This window comes from Sphaeramia orbicularis, chromosome 24 (assembly GCF_902148855.1).
Source record: "Sphaeramia orbicularis chromosome 24, fSphaOr1.1, whole genome shotgun sequence".
Lineage (NCBI taxonomy): Eukaryota > Metazoa > Chordata > Actinopteri > Kurtiformes > Apogonidae > Sphaeramia > Sphaeramia orbicularis.
In genome coordinates, this window is record NC_043979.1 from 9,868,592 (window position 1) to 9,895,200 (window position 26,609).

At 37.3% G+C, this 26,609-nt stretch overlaps 1 protein-coding gene across 1 annotated transcript in view; it reads left to right on the forward strand.

The window, feature by feature from the left end:
• opn5 (opsin 5) overlaps positions 1 to 26,609 on the forward strand; it is an 87,407-nt gene that overhangs the window by 43,361 nt on the left and 17,437 nt on the right. The window contains exon 3 of the mRNA XM_030128734.1: positions 22,698 to 22,817. Within this exon, the coding sequence (XP_029984594.1) occupies positions 22,698 to 22,817 (120 nt within the window). The remainder of the gene's footprint in view (positions 1 to 22,697; positions 22,818 to 26,609) is intronic.

Below are 26,609 nucleotides of genomic sequence, written 5' to 3' on the forward strand. Positions count from 1 at the left end.
CTGGGGGGATTAGAGTTTCTGTATTCAGCTTCAAATTTTTCAGTGTCTAATCATGCCTAAAACCAGCTTCTGTTTGTTTAGAAATGTAGTAAGCTTGCATCTTTATCTATTGTACTGTTAACCCTTTAATGACTACCATTATAACAGGCTGCCTAGATTTCTTTATGTTGTTTTTGCAATAAAAGTATTAGGAAATGTCTTTTTTGCCAATTCTTTTGCACCTTTTTTTTAGGAACAACTTCATTTTCAGTATCTGGCCATTAATTCTCATTATCATATGTAATAAATGGTCAAACGGTGTGTCATAGCAAAAAAAAAAAAACACATAACGTGCTGCGTACTTTAAATCCCCCTCCCAAATATAGTGTTAAATTCTATTCAAAGTTACTGCACTGTAAATTACTTTGGATTGTCTTTGTGTAAATTTGGTGCGGATCTCAAAGCATTCTTCAGATAATGCGATTACGTCATTGAAAGGGCATGTCACCATTTGACCTTGAAAAAGTTGGTCAAGGTCACATATTTTCAATAGGCTTCTGCTCCGTACTAAGATGCATCCACAGTAAAAAATTTGGTGCAGATGTCTCAATGCATTCTTCAGATAATATGATTACGTTGTTGAATGGGCAGACAGACGGACAGACAGACGACAATGATTACAATAATTACAAATTACAAATCTTACATATTGAGCATTTAAAACCATTGCAGCATATTTATACATACACCAACCTTTGTGTATTCAGGTAAATGTTTTGTTTTTACATCAAATCTGCTTGTAATCCAGTAGCCTCACTTTGATAAGTCTGTGGTTAGTTCTGCATTTTTTTCCTCTAACACATTCTATTTGATCATTATCTGATCTTATACAAAGAGGAGAAGAAATAAGATCCTTGAAGAAGAAGTGCTGACTTTGACAAAGCACTTTTGTGTTGCCCTCTTAACTCATGAGCATTGATTTCACAAATGCAGAAGTGTTTCGTAGTTCATGGTTTCAAGCATCAAAAGAATCAGAAATAAAATGTTGTTTATACCTTTACTAAGAAAAACTGATGTGGATTTTTCCGATGTCATGCTGGATAGATATTTTCAGATGCAGGAAGTTGGCTATAAGGGTTGAGTTTACTTTCACCAACTGTAACAAAAGAGCAAAAACAAAATAGGAAATTCCACATCAGTCAAGTTGACGTAGAATAATAATGGATTAGATTTATATAGCGCTCTTCTATGAACACATACTCAAAGCACGTACAGTGGATCTATTATTCATTTGCTCTCACATTCTCACTCTGGTGGTGGTAAACTACATCTGTAGACACAGCTGCCCTGGGGGAGACTGACGGAAGTGTGGCTGCCAATTAGAGCCCGACCGATTAATCGGCCGGCCAACCACCACCAAACATTCATATGCATTCATACACCAGTGTGAGTAGTAGCGCTGGAGGCAAGGAGGGTGAAGTGTCTTGCCCAACAGAATGTGTTAGGATGAAAGGCAGTAATGTAAGCTATGGGCAGACATGGGGGACATAGGTGTTATAACAGAGTAAACAAGTAAACACAATGTAGAAATAAAGTCAACAGAGAATTTTAAAGGTTAACATTTTAAAGGTTAAAGGTATTATACCCAAAGGGAAATTCAGTCTCTGCATTTTTCCCCATCCTGATACACGCACTGTACCTACCTAGAATTAGCATTAACGCATTAGCTTTAGCACTTGGCACATTAAAAGCAGTGAGTGGCCATTGAAGACGGTTGGGGACAAACTCCACATCTTCATTGGCATCGTGGTCAGGGGCACTGATATTTTATTGATATTTTAGAACAGCTGATCAGAGTATCTTCATAATCTCGGTGCAGAATATTTGGTAATAAAATTAAAAGAAAGTCATGCCATGGACAACTTTCAACTTTTTTTTACTTAAAAATGCAAAATACTGAGCATAATATTAGAATAAATGGGGATAAATTACTTAAAAATGGTTAAAAATTGAGAAAAATTCATTTGGGAACTGCCACAAAAGTAGCACTGGGTCTTTATGGGTTAAAAGGAAAACATACATCTACCTCCTTTAGAAGTTTAATCACCTCAGTTGCCATCACACTTTCTGCCACATATCTGACCTGATCACACTGTGTACACCGGGGGTGTCCAATCCTGGTCCTCAAGGGCTGGTATCCTGCATGTTTTAGATGTATCCCTCTTCCAACACACCTGATTCAAGTTGTAACATAGAAGTCTCAATAACATGAACAAAAATAAAATGTTGGGCGCCAGACAGGAGAAGGGTTAAATTACCTTCCACCTGTCAAATTTATTACATATTAAACTTAAATGTGAAAGAAACAACAACAACAACAACAACAAAAAAAAAAGAAACCCAGCTGCTCACTTCATTGTTACAAAAGACATCGGTTAACACATAAAATTAAGGTTTCTTAATTTTCTCTATTGTAAATCAGCATTTCAAAATCATCTGCATCATCATCAAAACATTTCTTATTATTCATCAACTAAAAAAAACAAAAAAACATCTTATATCAGGAATTAAACAGTAAATTAAACAGACATTAAATTAAACTTAATGTAGTCCATTTTAGAACACAATAGTTTTTTCATGTAGGTAGAGAGAGGATGAGTGTGTAGGAGTGTATGTATGTAGATCTTCAGGGTCCTTCAGTTCAGTTCAGTTTAGGGGTGTGTGTGTGTGTGAGAAGGGGTAAAGATGAAGGGGTCCAGTTCAGGGCAGGTTGGAGGTTAGGGGCATATATGTGTAGAATAGGGGAGAGAGAGAGAACACAGGGGTATCCTCAGGCCAGACAGGAGAAGCCAGGAGAGTTTGGGGAAAAAAGGGGACTTATCTGGTTGTGGGTGTCCTCCGAGAGAGAGTAACTCCTGAGTCCGAGCAGAACCGGTCCGCCTGCTCCAGGGACTCAGCTTCTCTTCTAAAGTCTCCTGGGTCCACACCGGTCCATTTCCAGATTCTTCCATTAAAGTCACATTAAGGTTTTCTTTTTTGTTTTGTTTTTTTCCTCCTTTCCTTGTCACTCTCACTTCTCCTTTCTCTCTGACCTCCTTCCAGTCTCTCCTTTGTTTGAGTTTCCCTCCACCACAGCTCTCAGGTGTGTGTCATTTATAATTTTCCCTTCCCCCTCCTTACCAGTGATGTCATTGTTATTTTCTACTTCCTGCTACAAAGTGATAAGCCTATCTTCAAGCTCTGCAGTAGCATGATAACAACCGTCAGGTGTGTTGGAAGAGGGATACATCTAAAACATGCAGGATACTGGACCTCGAGGACCTGGACTGGACACGCCTGGTGTACACACTCGGCCTTGGTTTTAGTCTTGAGTCCACAAAATCTTGGTATTGTATTGACCATAATATACTTTGGTCGTGGTCATGACTTTGTCTCAGTGTCTTGACTACAACACTTAAAAAATAGACAATACATAAAAAGGTATGCGTGTATGTAAGGTACGTGTATGAAATTATATAATGTGTGCCTGCCTTAACTACATTTCTGACCTTTCTAAGATCTGATGCCCTTTTGCGTGATTGTGAGTATGATATTAAAGAACACTTTGTTAATGTACAGTTGACTGACTATGATTATTGGTATTCAACAGCAAATCTAATCACTGACCTTTTCTGTTAATAAAGTTCATCCCCTATGGTTTCAGGCAGGAAAAAAACACAAAAGGCATCACTGTTTACATCAATGGGATTGCATGTGACCTGTCAACCCCACAGCCCTTAATCAGCCAATTGAGACAAATATTCAGGGTTTAGGAATGAGGGGGAAATGGAACTACATACTCTTTTTTTCATTCCAGGGCCTTATGGAACATTGATTTTAAACTTGTAAGCAGCAAAATGGAAGGAAAGCATACCTTTTTCTCTGGTACAGAAGAATTTTGCAAAATTTCTTTCTTTCTCCTCTGATGGCCTCTTGAAATCAAAGTACTTAAGAGGCATCAGCAGTATGTATTCAGAGGCAGATCCGTGCATTTTCCAGAAGCTGATTTATTCATAGATTGACCCACTGAAACCTTAGAGTTGGTGACTCAGAGTCAACGTATATACAATAACAATTATGTTATATAATATGAGTTCTAGCTGGCAAACTGAAAGGCATCATGTTTCCTCAAAATATGTCATTATTACCCTGTGCAAAGGTGAAGGTATTATCTTCACGTGCGTGGTGAGAATAATAACTCTCCTACAGATACATGAGTCTTCATGAAACTTGATAAAGACCTATGTGACTTTTTGGTACAGTTATTTTTTCTTGCATCTACTTCTCGTTTAATGAAATGGATGTGAAGAAGCCACAGAAAAAATGCACTTGCCTTGTGAATACAAATAATTCAAACAACATCCTGTCCATCTTGGACAGGATGCTGCATCTCTTTCTGGCTCAGCCTCAGCCATAGCAGGCCCATTTTATTATCCAAGGCATGGACATTTGATAAAAATAGAACCAATGGCCCTGTAGCTTACCATCCAAATTAAAAGCTTTGGGAAATGTATCCAGATGCCATTTATTATCACCCAGTTATGTGTGTTTATTATATTACAGAAATAGCCCATGTTTTGGTCATATTCCAATCAGATCAGTAAAAAAATTCAAATTCCAACTTGATATCATTGATACTTACTGAGTTATTGTATCAATCTACTTCCTATCTGTTATAATGGGAAAAATTTTCAAAGTCACACCAAATCCAGAATCAGATCTGGATGGAGAAAATTTCAATACATTGTGTTGACATCATCATAAAGAAGCTGTATACCAAGTTTGAAGTCAGTCAGAAGTGTAGTTTTGGAGAAGAAGACAATTGACATTTTTTCCCCATAAGAGCCCATGTTAGATTTTCTGTAAGTTCCCGGATTCAAAAGAAGATCCTGATCAGCATGTGGCCATTATGTTTTGGTCATCTCCCCATCAGGGCTGGACTGTAGAAATTTACACTTGATATCATTTATATTTACTGAGTTATTGCATCGGTCCACTTCCTATCTGTTATAATGGGGAAATTTTTCAAATTGGCACCAAATCCAGAATCAGATCCGGATCCAAATAATTTCACTAACTTTTGTTGACATCATCATCAAGAAGCTGTATGCCAAGTTTGAAGTCAATCAGAATTGTAGTTTCAGAGAAGAAGACGATTGAAAGTTTTGTAACGGATGACAACGGATGCCGCATGACGACAATAGCTTACGGCCTGTCGGCTGGTAAGCTAATAAAAAGAGCATTGGATAGCTGGTCTGCTAGCGTTAGCTTGTAGCCTGCCTAGCATACTGGCTCTTTCTCCCTCTTCTGCTTACCGAAAACACATCCTCTTTGCTCCAACCCACCTTTGACTTTCTCTCCCCACTGTTGTTCTTCAAATCTGCAACCTCCCAAGCTTTGCTTTGAGTCCTGATGGAAGCTGAACACGGAGACCGGTATTTAGCTCCATTGGTTCACCCAAACTGTACTTTGTCGCTGCTCTGTTGGCAGTGGTAGTACAAACTTAAACGCTGAAAGTTAGAGAAGCCACAGCATTGCTACTTGCCACCATCTTGACGCACACATTTTCCCATAAAACATTGCTTTTAATGACCAGTGTAATTATTGTGTTTCACAGGGTGTTGTGTTTTGTTGCTAGGCTAGTGAGTTTAAGTCCACTTATAGTGAATAATGAGTGTCTATCATGATTAAAATGTTCAGATGAAATGTAGGTTAACCTTGTACAGTTTGTGTAATGTGTTGTTTTGCAGCTGAAATAATGAATACTGGCTTCTGAACACAGATGCTGTGAGTTTGATTTTCACAGAAACTTTAATCTTCAGAACTCCAAGGGAATTTTGTTGATTTCTGCATACTTTCCTAAATTCACCTTTTTAAGGTACTTTCAAATAACACAGAACTCAAATGTTTATACTGAAACATTCAAGGACAATCTCAGCTTTATGTAAACCAAGGCCACTTTTTGTCCTAGAGCACTGTAAAAAATGAAAGTGAAAGTAGACCCTTACTCATGCAAATGAGGTGTTTTTTTGCTTGAAATATGTTTACCAAAGTCTTAGCTTCACAAAACTAGAGAAATATATGAATAAACTAATAGGCAAGTGTAGAAAACATGTATAAAATGAAATTTTATAATACTAATACAATATAATATTATAATATATACTTTACTATTATACAATAATACTTAATACTAAGCACTATACTAAGTATACTAAGTGTAATAATTAGCATAAATGTTGAACTGTCATTCTGTTGTCTCAAATGTGAGATAAATTTTGAGACTGTGGTAGAGAGGAGGAGACAAAAAAAAACTGATATCCATCATGGACAATGATGAGCACCCTCTCCACAACACACTGGAGAGACAGTGGAGCACCTTCTCAAAAAGACTGCTGTAGCTCCGCTGTTGAACAGACAGATACAGGAAATCTTTCCTAACACATTCCATCTCACTCTATAATGACTCACCTATGTCTGATGTCTCTGGTCATAAATCCATTTGCACTTAAATGTCATTTTGCACCTTCTCATTTGGAATATTTCAACTTGTTTGCACCTTACAGTTCTATTTCAGCACATTACAGTTATTATCCAGATTCTACCCAGATATTTTTATACTTCTAATTTATTATATATTGAATATAGGCTTTGCTCTTGTGCTACACTTCTTTTTTATACTCATGTTTGCTGTGGTTCTCTATTGTTATTGTATGTGTGTCCTGCTGCTGCTACACTGTAAATTCCCAGTTTGTGCTAAATAAAGTACATCTATCTATCTATCTATCTATCTATCTATCTATCTATCTATCTATCTATCTATCTATCTATCTATCTATCTATCTATCTATCTATCTATCTATCTATCTATCTTAGATGTGTGTAAAAGAGAAAAGAGCATTATATTATATGTATTTACTAATCACACAATATTTACAATATTTGCATACTGTATATTAATTTGTTTTTTACTTGTTTGTTTTATTCATACCGTGCAGTCAGTCAAGCTGTCCAGCTGCGAACAGAGGGTGACATTGTATTTTTTGACAGATTTACAGTATTTCTCTCCTGTCTCTCTCTCCATACCTCTCCACGTAAAACTGTAACAGGGAGGGCCTTAGTGATTCCAGAGTGCCTATTGGTTGATAAAAGTTGACAGAGGAGGGATTCAACTGATTTTGTCTGCACAAGTTGAGGGACAAAGGACTGATACAATTCTGTACAGTAAGAGGTGAAGATATGTGTGTATTGCTCTATGATTGGCCCTCTAACTCCGGCTTTCAGTCACATGGGACACCAGTGGAGTGTTACAGAAAGATGAAATTCTCAGTTCACGGGTGTATTTGAACTGCTTTCTGTGGTGTAAAATGATTAAAATATTAGTAAAACATTGCAAAAGCATCACAAAAATATGCTGGTGCGTTAGAGGGTTTTTAAAACCCTGTCTCGTGTTTTGAAGATGGAAAAAAATGCATATTGTAAAACCTGAAAATGTGACCTATAAACACAACCCCTCAGGATGTCCATATAATGAGTATTCCCACAGAATTTTACCAATGGTGTACCTGCAGCATTCATGACTGGCAAGGGTTAAACAATTTTTGGTTCATTGTGAAACATCAGCAAGATAAATTATGCTACCATTGTTTTATTCTTTAATAGGAAGCACTACAGAATTACAGATGTAGCAGTTTCAAAAATGTGGAATGGTGAAGCTGAATAGCTATGGTCAAAATGTTGTAGTAATAGGGTCCAAAGTGATGAAAAAATACAGTGTTTCTAGTCAGGTAACAACAACAAAACACATCCTAAGTCCCCAGAAATGAGATAAAATTTGTTTTAACATATAAGCTGTAACACTTTGGTTGGAACTTTGTTACATGTAACATTCAGATCGTGGGTCATGATTTGTATGGTGTTTGGACAGATTAGCCAGTCATTAAAGGTCACTGACCTGGAGACGATTACAATTAGATCTGTCCATTTGATAAATGTTGTGTCTGTGTGTGAGACCAGCAGATTATTATGATTATTATATTGACTGAGCAAAATATCAAGGGATAATTAACACTGTGGTGCATTTAGTTTAAGAATTAACCAAAGGGCATGCTTAAAACCAGTTTCACTTATGATAAGAGATGGGTACTCTGTAAGTGTGCAAGATTTACATCCCTCTTGGAATGTTTTTTTTTTTTCTTTTTCATTTTTTAACTCAACCCTTTGAACCCTAAAACCTAAAATGGTCCGTCTGGACTTTAAAGCTATACTGTATGATGTGACATTTTTACACTTTTCTTTCGTCATCTTAATATGCTCCTAATAAGCATGTGTCAAACTAAAATGTTAAAGAAATCCACCAGGTTTTGAAACTCAAAAATGTTTAATTCTCATATATTGTTCATATTTCTGATAGAATTCTGACCAATCATTTTAATTCGGTCCAAATGAAATAATTGGCTGAACCTGACTGAGCCTCCTGTCAATCATCCATTATGGCCGTCCAGCATCCAATCCATTATCGCTGTCTCCACATCCAATATTTGTCCCTCTGAATCTGACACTTCACTCGCGCTGCTCTCCTGTCACTGACCACAGTCTCCTGTCTAGGGATGTGGTTGGATAGAACTCAAATGCGTATGTGGAAGGGAAAACACGGATTTATTAACAGACACAACAACTAAGGAGAACAAACAGGAGTCCGATGAATGAAGAATGGAGATAAAAGTCCGGAAGTCTGGTGTACTGGACTAAACAGACAGGTCTGCACAAAGGTCAGCTTTTATAGCCGTGGGACTCATACACGTACATGTACTTGGTGTCACACACTGTAGGATGATGTAGGATGATAAATGTATGGACTATGAAACCTCAAATGTCCATGGAAAATTTGCGGAGGCAGCGCGTTCACAGTGCGCGCGCCCATCGCCTGGGCACCTCATCAGCTGAAGACACTGACCCAGCGCTGCACAGACCAGACCCTTAAATAATGGGCCTACTGATGAAACAGGAGCCACGGCAGATGGATGATGTATCTGATTACTGAGGGAGGGGTCCGTGGACACGCCGAAGTGGACCGGACCTCCGCCTCCACCCCTGCTTCCACCACGCGTATCAGGTAAGAGGAGGGAGCGTCAGAGCTCAGCGACACTGAGGGATTTACATGCAGTTCTATCAGGCCGCCCTCCGCGTCAGATTTCGACGCAATTTCTGACAGCTTAGGAAGCGCTTTGGAGGGAGGCGGGTTGTTCATGTTCAAACTTTTACGAAGTGCTGTGAGAAATCCCACATCGGTAGGTATAGCTTTAAAAAAAAGTTAGAAAATATGCTGTGAGTGAGTCCATTTGCCCATTTTTCCATAGCACTTTTTGTCCCCCAGATCTTTCAAAATCAAGCAAACCTTTACAATTTACTGCATGTTATAATACTGCTAAAAAGGCTTATTGTCTAGCTTCTAGTATAGGCATGAGTGAATTTAATCATAATGACCCAATAAAGCCTATAAAGCACAACGTCTCAGGTTTCAGAAACAGTTGGAATTTTTTAAATTGCACAAACAATGAAAGAGATACAAGTTGTATCATACAACCATTGAAATCTGCAAATGCATAGGGTGTGTCAGTGTTGACACGTCAGGCTTTAAAGAGTTAAACTTAAAATGTAGTTTTCTTTACATATTCTCATTTAGAGGAGTTTCTCATCTACATCCTAGTGCATACATACATTGACTCTCACATGAGGTGCCTGTAAGGAATAGCTAATCCTGAGGAGGCGTCATTAACTCGCCATTTCTATGCACTGGTATGTGTCCACACAGTTCCTACTCAAACACATTTTCACAGGAACTCTTTCATCTTCCAGTGGGCTGAGTGGATGACTATTGACATCCTCATCGCAGCAGTGGGTTGTAAAGGCATTGTGCATTTGCAATTGTAAGCTTACACCCTCCCTTCTTGCATTTTTTGTTCATCTTCTCTTTTGTCCTGGTTGTCACAACTGGTTTTTTATCACCCCTATTTAGCAATACCAGCCACTGGGAACAGCAGTGATGAGAACACTACACAGATACTAAACATTAAGCAACCATTCAGTGGCTGCATTATAGAATTAAGTGTGTTGAATCTCTGCGGTGGCTTCTTGGCGGTGGGCAATCGAGATGAAGATACCACTGAATTTATGTGGGATTAGAGTGAGTGGGTGAGTTGGGGGCAGGGCCGGTTTATCTTGGCAGAAAGCTAATTTAATAAATCAAATGTTATTAATACCATTGTGTACTTAATGCTCAATCCCCTGCTTACTGCAGTTCCTCACATCTTCACTCTGCTTTTCACCATCTTATGGCCATTGTTTGGACTTTTCAAAATTTTAGCCCTCCGAAAGGCTGGACAGGCAGCACACAATGTTATGACTCGTGTTTATCCTTTTCTTGTTTTTTATTTATTTTACCACATGATTTTATCACAGGATTTTACCACAGGTCATAAACCAATGGGCTGTGTGCTTCTGTTGATCATGAACAGATCAATGAACAGATTGATTTAGAGGGGTCATGGCCGCCATATATAACCTCAGGCAACCCCGCCTGCTCATAAATATAATTTGTCAGACTTATTTAAACATAATATAAACATTACTGTTATTAATAAAATTAGACAAAAATATGTAAACATATAAATAAATTTAAAGAAACCAAACAGGTACCATTTTCAGCTGTGAAGTTATTTAAACCCATTTATTCAGTCTTAATAGTTTTGTCATGTCACCCAAAAGTCTTAACATACCATTGTATGTGCCTTTCACTGCTTTTCAAAAGCATTTATTATGATCCCCATTGTATCCACAACCAGAGAACATCTTCAACATAGTGGAGTGTTCAGCAGGCAAAGAGGCAGATGTCTTTGTTTTAAAGAGGGACTGAATGATTTTTTTCATAAGTTCTTGGCACAACAATTAGCAGGAAAAACTGATATTTTAAAATAAAGATAAAGTCAAATGTTGAGAATATTACTTAATCTTATAATATTAGCACTGCATTCATGTTATGTTATGGCTATGTTCTCATAATATATTTATTTTTCTTGACACAATTCTTGAAATAATTTGTTTTATGTGGCTTTAACCTTCATTGATTCAGAGCCAATATTAAAACAAAAAAGTTCAATACAAGCAGCAGCAACAGTCATTTTGATTACCTTTTTCTCCCAATAGTTTTACTTTATTTTTTTACTATTGAGAATTTTTCATGAACTGACAAAAACAAATTTTTTTCAATGACTTTATTCCTGACAGCTAAAGAACAGAATGACGTACCACTTTGAGTCAAGATTACAGACACAACATTAAGCTTGGTACATCTTAAGGGATGCTGAAATTCACCATTGTAGCAAGTCAAAGTTTTTACACATCATCACTTGGGCAGTTACATGGTATTAAAACATTATCTATTTATCACATACAATTACTGGATATTGGATGCTACGACCGGCCAGGAAGAATACCAATTTTTAGAGTAAACATGCAAGACTTCGACCACATTCACACTGTTTTATGTAATGACATGAATTTGAGCACACACACTACACAAAGGTGTTGTAAGCATACAGGTTAATTTACAGTGAGCCAAAACACAGAGACCAGCACCTACCATCCATATATGCAGTACATCCAGTCAGTAAAGAGAAGGACTAACTTTTGTAACGTCACTCACATTTTTACCGTACAATATGACAGTGCTATACAGTTTCACTTTACCTGCATGAGGATAAAGATATTGATACAGATCCAGTGCCTCCATTTCACATAGTTAACAAAGCAAAGCAATAGTACGAGCTCACATAATGTCATGCTATTTTTGTTCCATGGCTTTCCCTTAGTTGAGTGTTCATCCTTAAATCTTTATGGAATCTTTTTGGAATCATTTCAATCTTTACCATAATACTGGAAGGTCTCATAATATCTGTCTTTTTCTCTGTGTGTATCTGCACAGTTCTGAGGAATTGAGACATTTTTAAATGGCCAATTTGGTACTATAGTTAAGGAATAGTTCCATCTTGACCTTAAAAATCTTTTTTATTTAAAATTCCCTTTTTTAAAGTCAGGAGGGACTAATTTAATTCACGTTGCTAAGCAGTTGCCAGGGAGAGGGACAGGAAGCAGCCTTGCATGTCAGGAGACAATGGGTGTGATCAGTGTTGTCACAGGCGGTCATTCAGTGCTGTCCCCTGGTGTTAATTTGATATCACAGTTACTCAGTTGTATAGAGTTGAAGTTGTTTTGTCCCACTCAGCCTGAAGAGGCCACAGCGGGGGCGTCAGACACTCCCCGACACTCTCCGTCTGACTATGACCTCAGATCAGACAAGACACATATTACTAACTGGAGAAAAAGAAACTAATCAGAATTCCCTTAGCAGCGGCAAGCAAAGAGGGAAAAGCCCAGTGCCAAATCCCCATCCAATGAGCAGATATGGGAAATGTGTGTCTGTCTATGTCCTTCTGATCAAGGCTCAGCCCATGGATGGTGTAACATCTTGGTGTATTCAAGTTCCCATAGGGAAATGTTCCCACAGCAAGAGGAGTGGATTTATCCACAGGGATTTAAGATAGTATAACACATAACAATGGATTAGCTAATAGCAGAAGCTTCATATAAGCCACAAAAACAGCAACACTAAGACAATATTTATTGTCATCACTTCATTATGCAACCTTTATTGTCACTCTTCTTTGACTCATTTAGTGAGTTTTAGCAGTATAAAAACAGACCTTATGTTCGATCTGCTTAGTTTGTGCCTAGCAGTGCAAAGTTTGTTGCATTGTCTGTTTTATGAAATTATCCATGACATACGCGGGTCTCAGACTGTTAGCTTGCTTAGATATTTGCCCATTTAAGGACTTGTTGTTTTGACTTGTGTTCAGCTGTGTGAAAATTGGTTTCATTGAGCTTATACTGTAGCTGATGTTCTTCTGGTTACATGGATGTAGAGCATTTGTATATTGCTACAAGGGCTGCATAGCATTACCATGGCAACACAAGGACTTAAGAGGTTAATCTTTTGTTGAGATCATGTATTGCTAATGGAGGTCAGACCACTCTGTAAAGTCTTCTCTATCACATCCCTAAGATTCTCAATGGGATTCGGGTCTGTACTCTGGTGGCAAATCCATGTGTGAAAATTATGTTTCATGCTCTTTCACAAGCCAGATGAACCCAATGAATCCTGACTTTGTCCAATCTATATGCTCTCTAAAAAAACTGATGTTTTTTTAAGAAATGAGAAGTAACTCACAGCATCAGTTTAGGTTATAGAACTTGCTGCAACTGAAACATATTAATCATTGCAGTGATTATCCAATGGAACAATCTCAACTATTTGCTTAGTTAAACACAGTCAATCAACAATGTACAATCAAAGTACAATTATCCAATGAATCATACTTAAATGGACTTTCTTTTGCCAGGCTGTGTATGACAACTTACTCATATTAGGTTTATCATGTTGCCATGTTGCTTAGTATTGATGCAAAATTAGTTGAATTTATTGCCATCAGGTTGCTGAATAAATCAAACTGGTTAAACTGCTACACTAAACAAGACTGGCAGAACCAAAAACTGACCTGACTACCAATGAAATCAATTCTCTTAATGTTAAGCTGATGTGACGCACAAATACATTGTCTACAGTGGATTATCCAGAAGGAGCAGGTGAGTGATGCATTAGAAGGCTCCGCTGATTCTGTTATAATCCCCTTTTGAATGACAAGCAGTGCCCTCAAAATATATCTGATCACAAAATATCCAGCAGCTAGGGAAGAAGTGAGGGAAACAGTATGATGTCCTTTAAAAGAAAAATGTATTTTGAGAAATTTCACATTTCATCCATGAGCACCCACTTTGCCATGTATGAGAATGCTCTAAGCCACCCAGCCTTGGCCAAGAGACTTTATTTTCTTTTTAGGTAGGCCATAAGCTGTTGTGTGTCCGTCATCATCTTTGTCATCGTCGTCTTGTCATCGTCCTCTTTGTCATCATTGTCTTTGACATCGTTGTCTGTCATCGTCATCTTTGTCATCGTCGTCTTTGTCCTCGTCGTCTTTGTCATCGTCGTCTTTGTCATCGTCGTCTTTGTTTGCAATTTCTTCAAACATCTTCTTTGACCGATCTTCATTTCAAATTTTATAAGTAGCTTCCTTAGGACAAAGTTTGTGCGCATTTTTGATAAATTTTGATTTTTGATGAATTTTTGAATTTCTACAACTTTACTTTTAGTTATAATTATCATATTTTGATGGCTTGTAAAATGGAAATGGTAAGAGGTGTCAATATAGTTACTATTGAGCACTGATAGGAAGTCATATAAGGACTTTCATTTAATTTGTTGAGTTATCCTCCAGTGAACGTACCACCCACGTCAACTCGGAGATTGATGTCCTGCATCAAGACCATAGGACTCTAACATAGCGGCAGAACCTGAAACCTCACAAATTCAACTTCGTACTGATTCTTGATACAACATGCCAGTGAGCTACAGGGCCATTGGTCCTATGTTTCTGTTTCAGTGCAGTGCATCATATGAGTTGAAGGAACTGAAAGGGCATAAAGTGGCTCATTGTGTTATTTAGGAATTTATTTTTCACCACAAGTAGACTACAGTGGAATGAATTAGACTCATTCAGCTGTGAGAAAGATGTTTTTGTAGACTCCAATGGCAGAAGGAGAAGCAGCTGACAAGGAAGCAGGTTCATGACTAAAAGGTCACTGGTTGTTTGTACAGGGCTGAAAAGTTATTGATTTAAAATCTGTGTAGGGAAAAAAATATAGTGGTTCTGTTGTAGTAGCGATAGTGAGTTTTCTTAAGAAATTAAATGAAAACATCTGCAATAATTTATGTGGAGGTGTGAGAAAAAGGGCATGTGTGGCAGTCACGAAAACAGTCATTCAGGTTTAATAAAGAATGTGTGTTGGAAGGAAGAAAGAGGCTGGTTTGCATGAACAAGGATTCATTTTGAAGCGCTTATCATCTCTCTATCCTTTACCATTTTAGGGTTAGGGTTAAATTTGAGCCACATGTCAACTGATATAATTTATGTTGTGATTTAGACACTGTAATTCATGCATTTTTGCCATCTACCATTTACACTCTCTCTGCTATTATCCTAACCTTCCCCCTAAGTGGCTGTGGGGCGGCTGTGGCTCAGTTGGTAGAGTGGGTCGTCCAGTGACCAAAGGTTCAGCGGTTTGAATCCTGGCTCCAACTGTCCACATGCCAAAGTGTCCTTGGGCAAGACACTGAACCCTACCGGGAGCAATTTAGCCAGCTGCCTGCTGGTGTGTGAATGTGAGGAATTGTAAAGCACCTTGGGCATTTTTTTTTTTATTTTTGTAGAAAATGCACTATATAAGTTCAGTCCATTTACCATTTAAGCACACCATAGGGCAGGAGTAGGCAACTCTGGTCCTCGATCCATCCTGTATGTTTTAGATATTGGACATTGGAATCCATTACATCATTATCAGGCTCCTGCAGAAGTTGATGATGAACTGATCATTAATTGAACCAGGTGTGCTGAAAGAGGGAAATATCTAAAACATGCAAGATATCAGCCCTCGAGGACTTGAGTTGCCTACCCCTGCCCTAAGGTTTTGGCTCCATGAAAAGGTGGTAGTGAAATCCAGCTAAATCATGGCAAATTAATTTCTTCTAGGGATCAGTATGATTGATCTTCAGTTGGGCAAAATTACAAAACGGATTCTACCCAGAAAACTGTTCTGGAGCTAAACAGGAATACTGGGCTGACTGTCAAACATGGCAGCTTCAGAGCTAATGCCCCAACTGTTGCTTGTTGATTTCATGCCACTGGATGTTTCCAGAGGGTGGTTGGTGACTTGTTTGGCCTGCACTGTTTGCTAGATTTTCTGTAGTGTGTCTGGGGAATGGCAACTCTGATGAATGAGTAATTACAGTTTTTGTCATGGCGGAAAATCCTTAGGTCAGATGGACCACCAGGTCTGCTCAGTGCTTTTTTTTTTTTTGCACAAATTGAAGTGTGTAATTTTTCTTTTGAAAAAGCCTCTGGAAATTTAAATGTGGTAGGATGTACATAATAGTAAACCTACTAATTAAACTAACCTAAATAATTCTTGAATGATCAAATTATAAAGCTTAACATAACAACTCACAGCTTCTTTTTAATAGTGAAAGTGAGTCCACATACATAATGTGAACTGAACTCAAAGGATTTGGATTGAAGAGCTGTGTAGCCTAAAGAAAACCACTAATCAGCGAGGGTAACTGTAAAAAGGCTTTATTTTACTAGTGAGTAAAAGGATTGGACAGTGTTTCAATGGAAAAAGGTGATGTGGTCTGATGAGTCCAGATGGACCCTGTTCCAGAGGTAGATGAAGTGATTACCCATCATGCCTAGTGCTTGCAGTACAAGCCTGTGGGGGCATTGTTATGATCTGGGGTTGGTTCAGTTGGTCAGGTCTAGGTTCAGTAATGTTGTGTGCACATAAAACAAGGTCAACTGAACCTGAATATACAGAACGATTAGGTCAGCTTTTTTCTTTGCTGATGACCCAGACATATTCCAAGCAGACAACACCAGGATTCATCAGGATCAGAATGTGAAAGAGTAGATCAGGGATGTAATGAGCACAACAGTATGTTGTTATACACTTCCTGGCCAAAGTCTCTACCAGCGTTTAAGCAAATAGTAGTCCATTGGATAATCACTGCAAAGATTAATATACTGTATTTCAGCTGCAACAAGTTCTTTCATTCTAACCTGATGCAGTGAGCATCTTCTCATTTCTTAAACAACCATCAGTTAGTTAAAGGGCAAAAAGATTGGACAATGCCAGGATTCATCAGGCTCTGATTGTGAAAGAGTGGTTCAGGAGCATGAAATGTCATTTCCACTCATGGATTGGCACCACAGAGTCCAGACCTAAAGTTCATCCCATGAGAACCTTTGGGATGTGATGAAGAAGACTTTACACAGCAGTCTGACCTCCATTGCAGACGAAAATTAGCAATGCTGCTACAATCCGGCATATTTATAGCTGCAATTGTTGTTGATGTTCATTAATATGCACTGTTCCTAATAAATAAATAAATAATCAATACATGATCTCAACAAAAGATTAACCTCTTAAGCCCTTGAGTTGCCATGGTAATGCTATGCAACCCTTGGAGCAATATACAAATGCTTTACACCCACAACCAGAAGAACCAGAACAACATCAGCGATAAACACAGTGGAACAAATTTTCAAACAGAACAGAACTGAAACAACAAGCACTTAAATGGGCAAATAAAACAAGCCAACAGTCAGAGACCAGTGCATGTCATGAATAATTTCATAAAACAGACCAATGTGACAAACTTTGCATTCTCCATTGTCAATGCAAAATCTGGGACAAAAGTTAATACATGAGCTTATTGAAACAATGTCATGGGGAATGTGTCCCATACATGAAATTCAAGGTGGTTCAAATGATTATGAGAGTGTGTGACTTCTTGGCTGTGCTGTGTATGAGTCTCCTCTGTACTCCATCATTTTTGTGCTATCACTCTGAGTTAGACTGTAGCATATTATTTTTTAGAATTTTGGAGACATTCATCTTTATTGTCACATATACTTGTTTACTTTTTTTTTAAGCCAAATTTATAGACGCTTTATAAAATACAGAATACAAAGCAGCTGACACTTAACAATTTCCTCCCTGATTTTTTAAATTTTCTGTCGGCCTGGCTCCTGACCATTTTCATTTATTTATGAGCTTAAGTAAGAAAGATTAACTTCAGACTACACTTATTTATATATCAATAAACTGTACTGCACTGAAAGTTTAGTTTCTAATTGTGCAACAGAACGCTGCTGAATGTTAAATCCAGATTTCCTCATTTTAAACCTAATCCTGTTAATGACTGATTAGAATCAGAATTAGTTAGTCTTAGATGAATTTAATCTTCATTGATGTAATTTGCACACTCAGAATATTGGTATTCACTGTACAGTACACAAACACACTGTATGCCCATCATACATAACTAATCACTCAGAGGAGGAGATTATACCAGCTTTTTATGGTTTTACCAATTATATAAATGAAACGAGTTACCAATGGAATTACTATCTTGAGAGGTGAGGAAGATATTATTAGTGATGTATAGGTTTGACTCTGGACCTCTAAAGGAACCTGCTGAACTTATTCCTTGCACCCGAGTTCAATAAGATGTAATTTCTCTTCATGAGTGTTTCAAATTAGATTTACTTACAATTCATGTGACATCAGCATACACCAATGCATGGGCACTCATGGAGATCTGTTCCAGGTGCGGTGCCAGGGGGTGATAATCATTTCGAGTCTGAGGGAGGGGTCAGTGGCAATGCAAGAGTGCACCATGACAGGAAATACTAGGCATGTCTGGGTTATATATTGTAAATTTTTTTCAGAGCCTTCTGTGTTTTCATTCAATATTTCTTCAATTCAATTCAAAAACTCTTTCCCCAGCCCTTGATGTTTAGCATTGTTTGATTGCTATGTTCTGTCTCAAAAGGTATTTCTTTGTTTTATTCATATTCAGTGGGGAAACACTGCATTGTTCTGAATGGTCTATACACACAGCATTACTCACTTTCCACAGTATGTCTTAGGATTCCCCTTTTATTTGTACAATAACCTTTTCACCTTTACCAAACATTTCTTTTTACATTATATTAAAGTTTTTTGCATTTGGGTGCTTCTGTGAAACTGGGTACATTTTGGTATCTGGTACTTTGACAGCTTTTTAGTCCTAATGATAAAAGGTAAATTTAGACATATTTCCCCCCCATGGTGTACCTAAAGATGACCTCAGATAAATGCAAAAAAAATTATACTCTTGCTCTGAGCCGTTCCAAAATTCATGAATTTTTAATAAAATATTTGGGCCAAAAATATGGCCAAAACTGGGACATGAAAAGCTACCTAGGTGTCAGTGCATTTGATCGTGAAAACATGGCTGTAAATGGTCTCATGTAGTGCTATAAATAAAGACACTGTGTTAAATTTGTCAATTCCAGTGGTTTTTCTAATCTAGACATGTAGGTTTTTCATGAAAAAAACCTTCGCGTCCACTCGCATTACACGCAGAACTTGCCCATTTAAATGCATATAAGTCATGAATGATTTTGCAACAGTGGTCATTTTTGTGAAACACTCTGCTTTGCATTATTAGTTCAAATCTCAAAATGTACCGATGAGAGAATAAAGAGATATTCCAAAAAGTAGTAGCGCGTCATTTTCGTGTCCTTTTGATTGTGTTACATGCAGATTTTTTTTAAACTAAAAATAATGTAAAATTATGTAAAAATGTGTTTTTATTTAAAAAATAGTTTCTCTTTTATCTCAGTAAGTATTTATTTTTAAAATAGACCCAAAGTGCTTCCAAACTTGCTTCATAACATAAGTTTACATCTGGTTTGAATTTTTAGCCCCCATGTCCTGTTTTTAGGGACCAGTTTCATAAAAGCACCCATTTCTTTTGTTGCAGTCGTCACACACATGGATGTACAGCTTTATAGAACCCAATTGTACAAGGAATCTGAAGTACCCCTCTTTATTCAACAACAGTCAATTCTTTTCATTCATTTAATTTCATTTATCATTCTAGCTCTTAAAGAAAGTAAACTAATCAGCTGAAACTGGCTCGATCTACACCCCGAAGTGACAGAAACATTGCTCTTACATCTGTTAATGCTGGAAAATGTTCACGGTTGTGGTAATTCTGGACGAGATGCTGCTCTATGAAACATGTAATGGCTGTGCATGTGGAAAACGCTTCTTTTATGAAAAAGCAAACAATGATACATGCTATTTATCTCTGGAGCTCAAACAACTGTAATTACTGTCCTGCAATTGAATGTGAACCAGTCAAGTTCATCATGTGGATGTCTCACAGAAAGTACTTTCCAGTATTTTAAAAACACAAACACACATAAAACAAGTATTTTGATACAAAATATGAAGCCATTTTCACCACTCCAATCAAATACAAATTACAAAATAATATGTTGTCTTTCAAATACGTATTTTAAATCCGGGTATCAGAAATACTGCCCATCTCTGCTTGTTGGTACAACATCTTAACCATCACTACAGTAAGTAATTTTTGGAGCAAGCATCCTGTGGTATTAGATACACTTTAATGTCTTGGTGTTTTTACAGAACATTATGACCTATGTGCTTTTGGAGCAAAACAACACATCACACACTAACATATGACTGTGTGTTATTTGCATCATGATCATGGATGCTGTCTGTCCATACGTGATGTCTGTCTGCATCCCTGTCCGTCTGCATCCCTGAATGTGATTATGTACTGATGTATTGTATGTTTGATTATATGTTCTGTCTCTGTATGATTGTACTGATGTTTTACTGTTCTCTCTTATCTTTATTGATTTATCTTGTCTCTTAGCTGCCTTAACTCTCTCTTTTTAATTAATGTGCTGTAATATATTGAGGTTTTTTTTTAGGGTGCCTATTGTCATCAGGCCAGGGACTACAGCAGGGTACTAGCACTGTTGGCTAAAGCCGCCCTTTTTACTGTTATTGATACAGTTAATTAATTGGGATTGTTGACGACATAATAAACTAATAAACTAAACATTTAAGTATTATATCCTATTACACATTTGTGTGAACTTTAGAAAACCAGTTCAGTCTAGGTGGACATTTGTGTTCTTGTTAATCCAACAGAGGCACCAATGAAACATCCTTATATCTCTGTTACATAGGCTCTGGCTCCTAATTACATCCTTGAAGTGACATGGCAGCCTGTCTATGGTTATAGTATGACACTAAACTCAATTTATTCAACTATTACCAGTGTGTATTAATATCTAGTCGGCTTTCCACGATTAACTGGGGCATAGGATGTTTTTTTCAATATAACACCTTATATTAAAGCCATCATCTGAACTTTAATTTACTTTGGACATGTAAAAAACAAGCCCTTCTAGCATCTAAGATTCAAGGTGGATGACTTAAAATATCAGTGATAGGAAAAATAAACTGAAGCTTTAAACCAGCAGAAAAGTATGAACAATTATTGTTGATGTTCTGTGCACTGGCATGTAGATACCCATCTGTAATTGGAGGTTATATGACCCCGTCTCTTTGAATGTACTGGCAGGATGGCAGCGGCGTTCTGCATGAGCCAGGTACTTCTCCTGCTTAGATCACAAGTGTGTTGCACTAATAAGGCCTGGAGGAGATCAAACCACCAAATAACCCACTCCAGGATGGATAAATCAAAGACACGGCTTTATCCCAGAATCCACAGTAGTTGAATAATACATGATTGTACCACTTTTATGGAATGCAATAATATGTCGGACAAGAAAAACTCAAAGTGGAAGCAGCACATTTCACACACCTGGATAGCTGCACACACAATGTGTGTGGGCCTTGGGATCTGTAGCTTACATTTCTCACAGTATTATGTTAGTTTGAGGTTCTAGTGATAATGAATACAGTATAGGTTTAGATTTCATGCTTGTCTTACACTTTAGAGGCTAGCTACTCTTCCTACTAAAGATTTGGAAGTAACTACTGTTTTTAGCTAAAGCCTAGTTATACTGCTTAAATATGATGTGCAGTGAAAACAGCTTATAGTGAATACAGTTATGTATATGGATCCAGAAACCTATATAAATGGTAGTTATTGGGATCTAGTAGTCCACTCATAGTGTTCATCAGGGTCTGGCTGTACCTCTATTTGGTGCAGTGTGCACTTTGAAAACATTTCCTACTCATGGAAAACAACAGAGTAACAGTAATACTACCCCTGGTCATTAAATGGATCAATAGAACTACTGTTGCAGAGAAAGAAAAGAAAAACAAAACAGAAAAATCGACTGCAAGTTAAACAGAAAACAGTGCTTAAATTTCAGTTGGCTTTTTAGGTTAACTGAAAGTGTACAGGGTAATGGAGGAAACAGTCAAGCTAATATTGAGTTCATGGCATACAAACAGCTGAGTGGGAAAAAAAACACATTTGTACTTCACAGTCAGAAATGATATGTAATTCCACACTGGTACAAAACACTTGTGTTATGTAACAGTGTTGCATTATGTTGTCCCACCTGTTTTGAAGTTGCTGACAGATTGAAAGGTGTCAACTTACTGTGCAATGTTTGTTTTTGAAGTTATATATAAACAGGTATTTTATATGCATGCTGATTATGGAGGATGTCTACACATTACACAAAAGCCTTTTTAAATGTTTAATGGGTTTAAAGAAACACAAAACTCAAATGCCAATTTAAAAAAAGTCCCAGAAGCAAAAAATTATAGTGTAATTATTGTCTTGCCAGTATTTTCGTCTATTCTCCCACTTGATAAATCCAATAACTGCTTCATTCACAACATACTGTATGTGAATACTGCACTTCAGTTGGCCGCTCATGTCAGTCAACCAAACATTATATTCATTTATGCAAAGTATAAATACAATATTCCACAGCCAAGTAAAACTATAATTGCCAATCAAGAGAATAAATATGAAGTCACACTTTCTTATGTTAATTTGAATTAATACATCCACAATGCATTTAAATTTATGTATAAAAATGGTGACTGGTGTCTCAAGTGTAAATGTTTCATCAACTTTCTCTCCGTTTCTTTCGCAGGAATCATGTCTGCAACAGGGAACGGCTATGTCATTTATATGAGCATCAAACGCAAGACCAAGCTAAAGCCCCCTGAACTCATGACTGTTAATTTAGCCGTCTTCGACTTTGGTATATCAGGTACAGTTTGTTTTTTGTTGTATTCTGTTTTTTGCATCTTCATCAAGTTATATATTTACACTATGGTGTTCATTCCTAGCTTGTGTTCACTGCTGACTGAAAACATCATTACCATTGTACCTCATCACATTTTGAAAGAAAAAGAAAACATGAAAACAAAAAGAAGTAAAAGCATGTTAGGTTGGCAGGATCAGCTTTCGAAAATAAGTGCAGTCCAAGGTCATGGAAAACATAAGTATTTTTAATTTTATTTTAACAGTAGTATTTTTGGTAAACTAACAATCTTCAGTTGTTTATTATTTTCTTTTTTCGACAAAGAACCCATTTTATTTAACATTCATCAGATTACACTCATTTTCTTTGCTAAACAAGTACCCAAATCCTAAAACTGACACACCACAGTGAGTTTCAGTTGAATTTTTATCAGTTCATTTATTTTCCGTCAATGTGTATAACAACACTTGGGGTGGAAATTATTTTTCCATAGTTGAAGAAGAGGCAGTCTATCAATTGACCACCACTTCATTATTCTTTCCATCTATTGTCTGGAACTGCAGATTAAATTTTTTTTTCACGCTACTGCTACAACTCGGCAAACTACCTGATGAACTTCTGGCAGATAAAATCAAAGCGTTTGAAGTCATGGTGGTGTCTGTTTTATGCTCAGATCCACATCCACATTTCTGCACAGATTTTGGCTTTTAAAGGCTGTGGTCTTAAACTTTTGATTGGCTGATGAACAGCCTATTTCAGTTTAATTGTTGTTTTCAATAAATTGTTTACTTATTTTTTTTGTCTCACTCCCATTTCTTCTTTTTGCATTTTGAAACTCTACTTTGAACCTTCTAAAGATCCAACAGTGCAAAATTTTGATCAGATTTAAATAAATAAGATTAAATATATATATATATATATATATATATATATATATATATATATATATATATATATATTATATATATATATATATATATATATATATTTAATTATTGATGGGTCGAGTTGCAGCAAGAAAGCCATTGCTGAGACTTCAGAATAAGAAAAAGAGGCTTGCCACCAGTGGAGTACTGAAGACTGGAAGAAGGTGTTATGGACTGACCAAACGTGCAACTCAAAGTCTTCTCTTCACAGTTGAAACTGAGACTTGCTTACTATGACCACTGTTGAGCTGTGCTTGAAGCTGTTATCCTGAGAGTCGCCTATCACGCAAGTTGTTGACTCTCAGAAACTTGTCTTCTGACTCTGCTGTGGCTTTGGGTCTGCCAGACCTCTTCCTGTCAGCATTTCCTCCAGTTTCTGAGTGCCTTTTGATGAAGAAGGAAACTGGACTTACTGACACCTTGACTTTCTTGGCAATTTCTCTGTAGGAAAGACCTACATTTTTAAGTTTTATGATGGTCTGTCTCTCTTCTATCGTTAATTACCTTTTCCTCGCCATTTTTGTAGTAACACACTACTTTCTGCAGTACAATACTGTTCAAATAATGCTCACAACGGTATGGTAACCAAAGTGTGTTCCAACACTACTTTCATGCAGACAGAGGGGGTTGGGAGTAATTAAGAAACATTGGGACACCTGTAGGAATTGGTAGCACCAACTTTCGAGGCTTGATCAACCTCCATTGCTGCAGAACTGCTTTAAGTTGTTAACCCATTTCTTGTTTGCCTTTTTGTATAATTCTGAAATGTACATTATTTTTAGTTTTGTTTAACCTTACCGTCTTTTTTTCTTTTTTTTTCTTTTTTTTTTTTTTTTTTTACCTCTGGCAGTTCACCGCTTACCTTTGTACCATTTCAAGCTGTTCATTGGACTTCAACTGCTTGAATGTAAGAGTAGTATTAAAATGTGCAAATGCAACAGTGTAAACAAACATATGCCAGACATGAGACACATGTTCTGTAACTGGTTATTGTACATTACAGTGAGGTATGGTGTGTGTTTACAGTCTGCACGTCCAGGGGAAGAAGCTATTCATAAGTCTGGTGGTGTGGGAATTGATTGACATAAAACACCGCCCCGAGGGCAGCAGGTCAAACAGGTGATTGGTAGGGTGGGAGGAATCTGTGATCACCTTAACTTTGCTGAGGCAGTGGGAAAGAGATAACTGAACCAGGGATGGTAGAAGGCAGCCGATGATTTTTTGGGCTGTGTTTATGAACCTCTGTACAGCCTTCCTGTCCTCAGCTGTGGAGCCGGCATACCACACCCCCAGGCAGGAGGTCAAGATGCTCGCTACAGAGGAGTGATAGAAGGCCAACAACAGCTTCTGATCTACATGTAGTCTGTTCTTCCTAAGGACACGCAGGAAGTGCAGCCACTGATGAGCCTCCTTCACTAGGGCTTTGGTGTTTGGTGTCCAGGAAAGATCTGCAGAGATGTGATTACCCAATCTAGAAACAAAACAGGTTAATGTCTACTAATGTTTAACATAATACAGACTCCAACACAAACTTCATGTAAGCAATAGCCTGCACACAGATTTATAGGAAGAAGTGAGTTTTGGTGCAACAACCCTTCTGCTCACTCCTTGTCTGCTCCTCTGCAGTGATGGCTGTGTGTTACACTAACAAGTATTAACTTAGAAATTGGGTTAACTTTGGAGATGGACTAAACTAGCACAAAGAACATCTGTCTGCACATAGTCAAACACACACTTCATGTAAGCATACACAACTTTAGTAAATTAACTTGACTCATTAGTTTTAACTTTTGTAGCTGTTACCATAAGCAAAACAGGAAAATATTATGTGTAGGTTGCAAAGTAATCTAAAACTATTTTGTTTTTGCATGTATTTGACTTGCCAACACAACTCATTAACCCTGTTGCATCTGCGTCTGTGTAGCTTTTAGCAATATACACATTATGCATCCATGTAATCAGAACATTGGCTAAAAGTTCAATAAAAGCAATTTTCAGAAAACAGAACACAACTCAAACAACCAGCACAAAATGGGAAAATACTAAAACAACCTAACAGTCTGAGACATGAATATCGTGAATGATGTCATAAAACAAATGACCAGTGCGACAAACTTGGCACTTCTAAGCTAACATTAAACAGATCCAACAGTGCAAGTTAATACTTGCACTGTTGGATTCTGCATGCATGCATTCTCTGCTGCTAAAACTCACTGAACAAGGCAAAGAGGAGCAAAAACAATGGTTGCATTATGAAGTGATGATTATAAACGTTTTCTTTTCTTATCTTTGCTGTTTTCTGATCATAACTTGGCTTTATATGAATGTTTTTTTTCTTGGTAGTTCTTCTCAGTTCAGCTGGACTGGTGTAGCTTTATATGAATGAAAAATCTGGGATTGGCAATTCCATTGTTTTGTGTTACATTGAAATGATTCTGTAAACAAACAAATGGCCCATAGTTTAACAGGTTAAACTGATAACAGTGGGTATTGTAGCAAGACTTTCCATTACTGACAGGTCTTACTTGACCACAGTAACTTGATATGATCACCACCTTTCTCTTATAACTTGCAGAGGTTTACAGTATACTGACTCATGAACCGGTACAGATAACTGAAACAACCAATAGTAGTAGTTACTGTTGATATGGCAGAATGCCTTGAACAGCATAATAACATCAGGCTTTTACAATGATCCTCAACTCAGCCTGCTAGAGATGTGCATTTATTACAGTTTGGGTTTGGCTTATTCTGCCATGTTGACGTTAACATTAATTTCCCAATTACAACATCTGTAAAAATAACGACCGGAAGTCTGTTTTTATGAGTCATACAGTAGTTTGTTTTGTTTTGTTTTTTTTCCGACATGTGT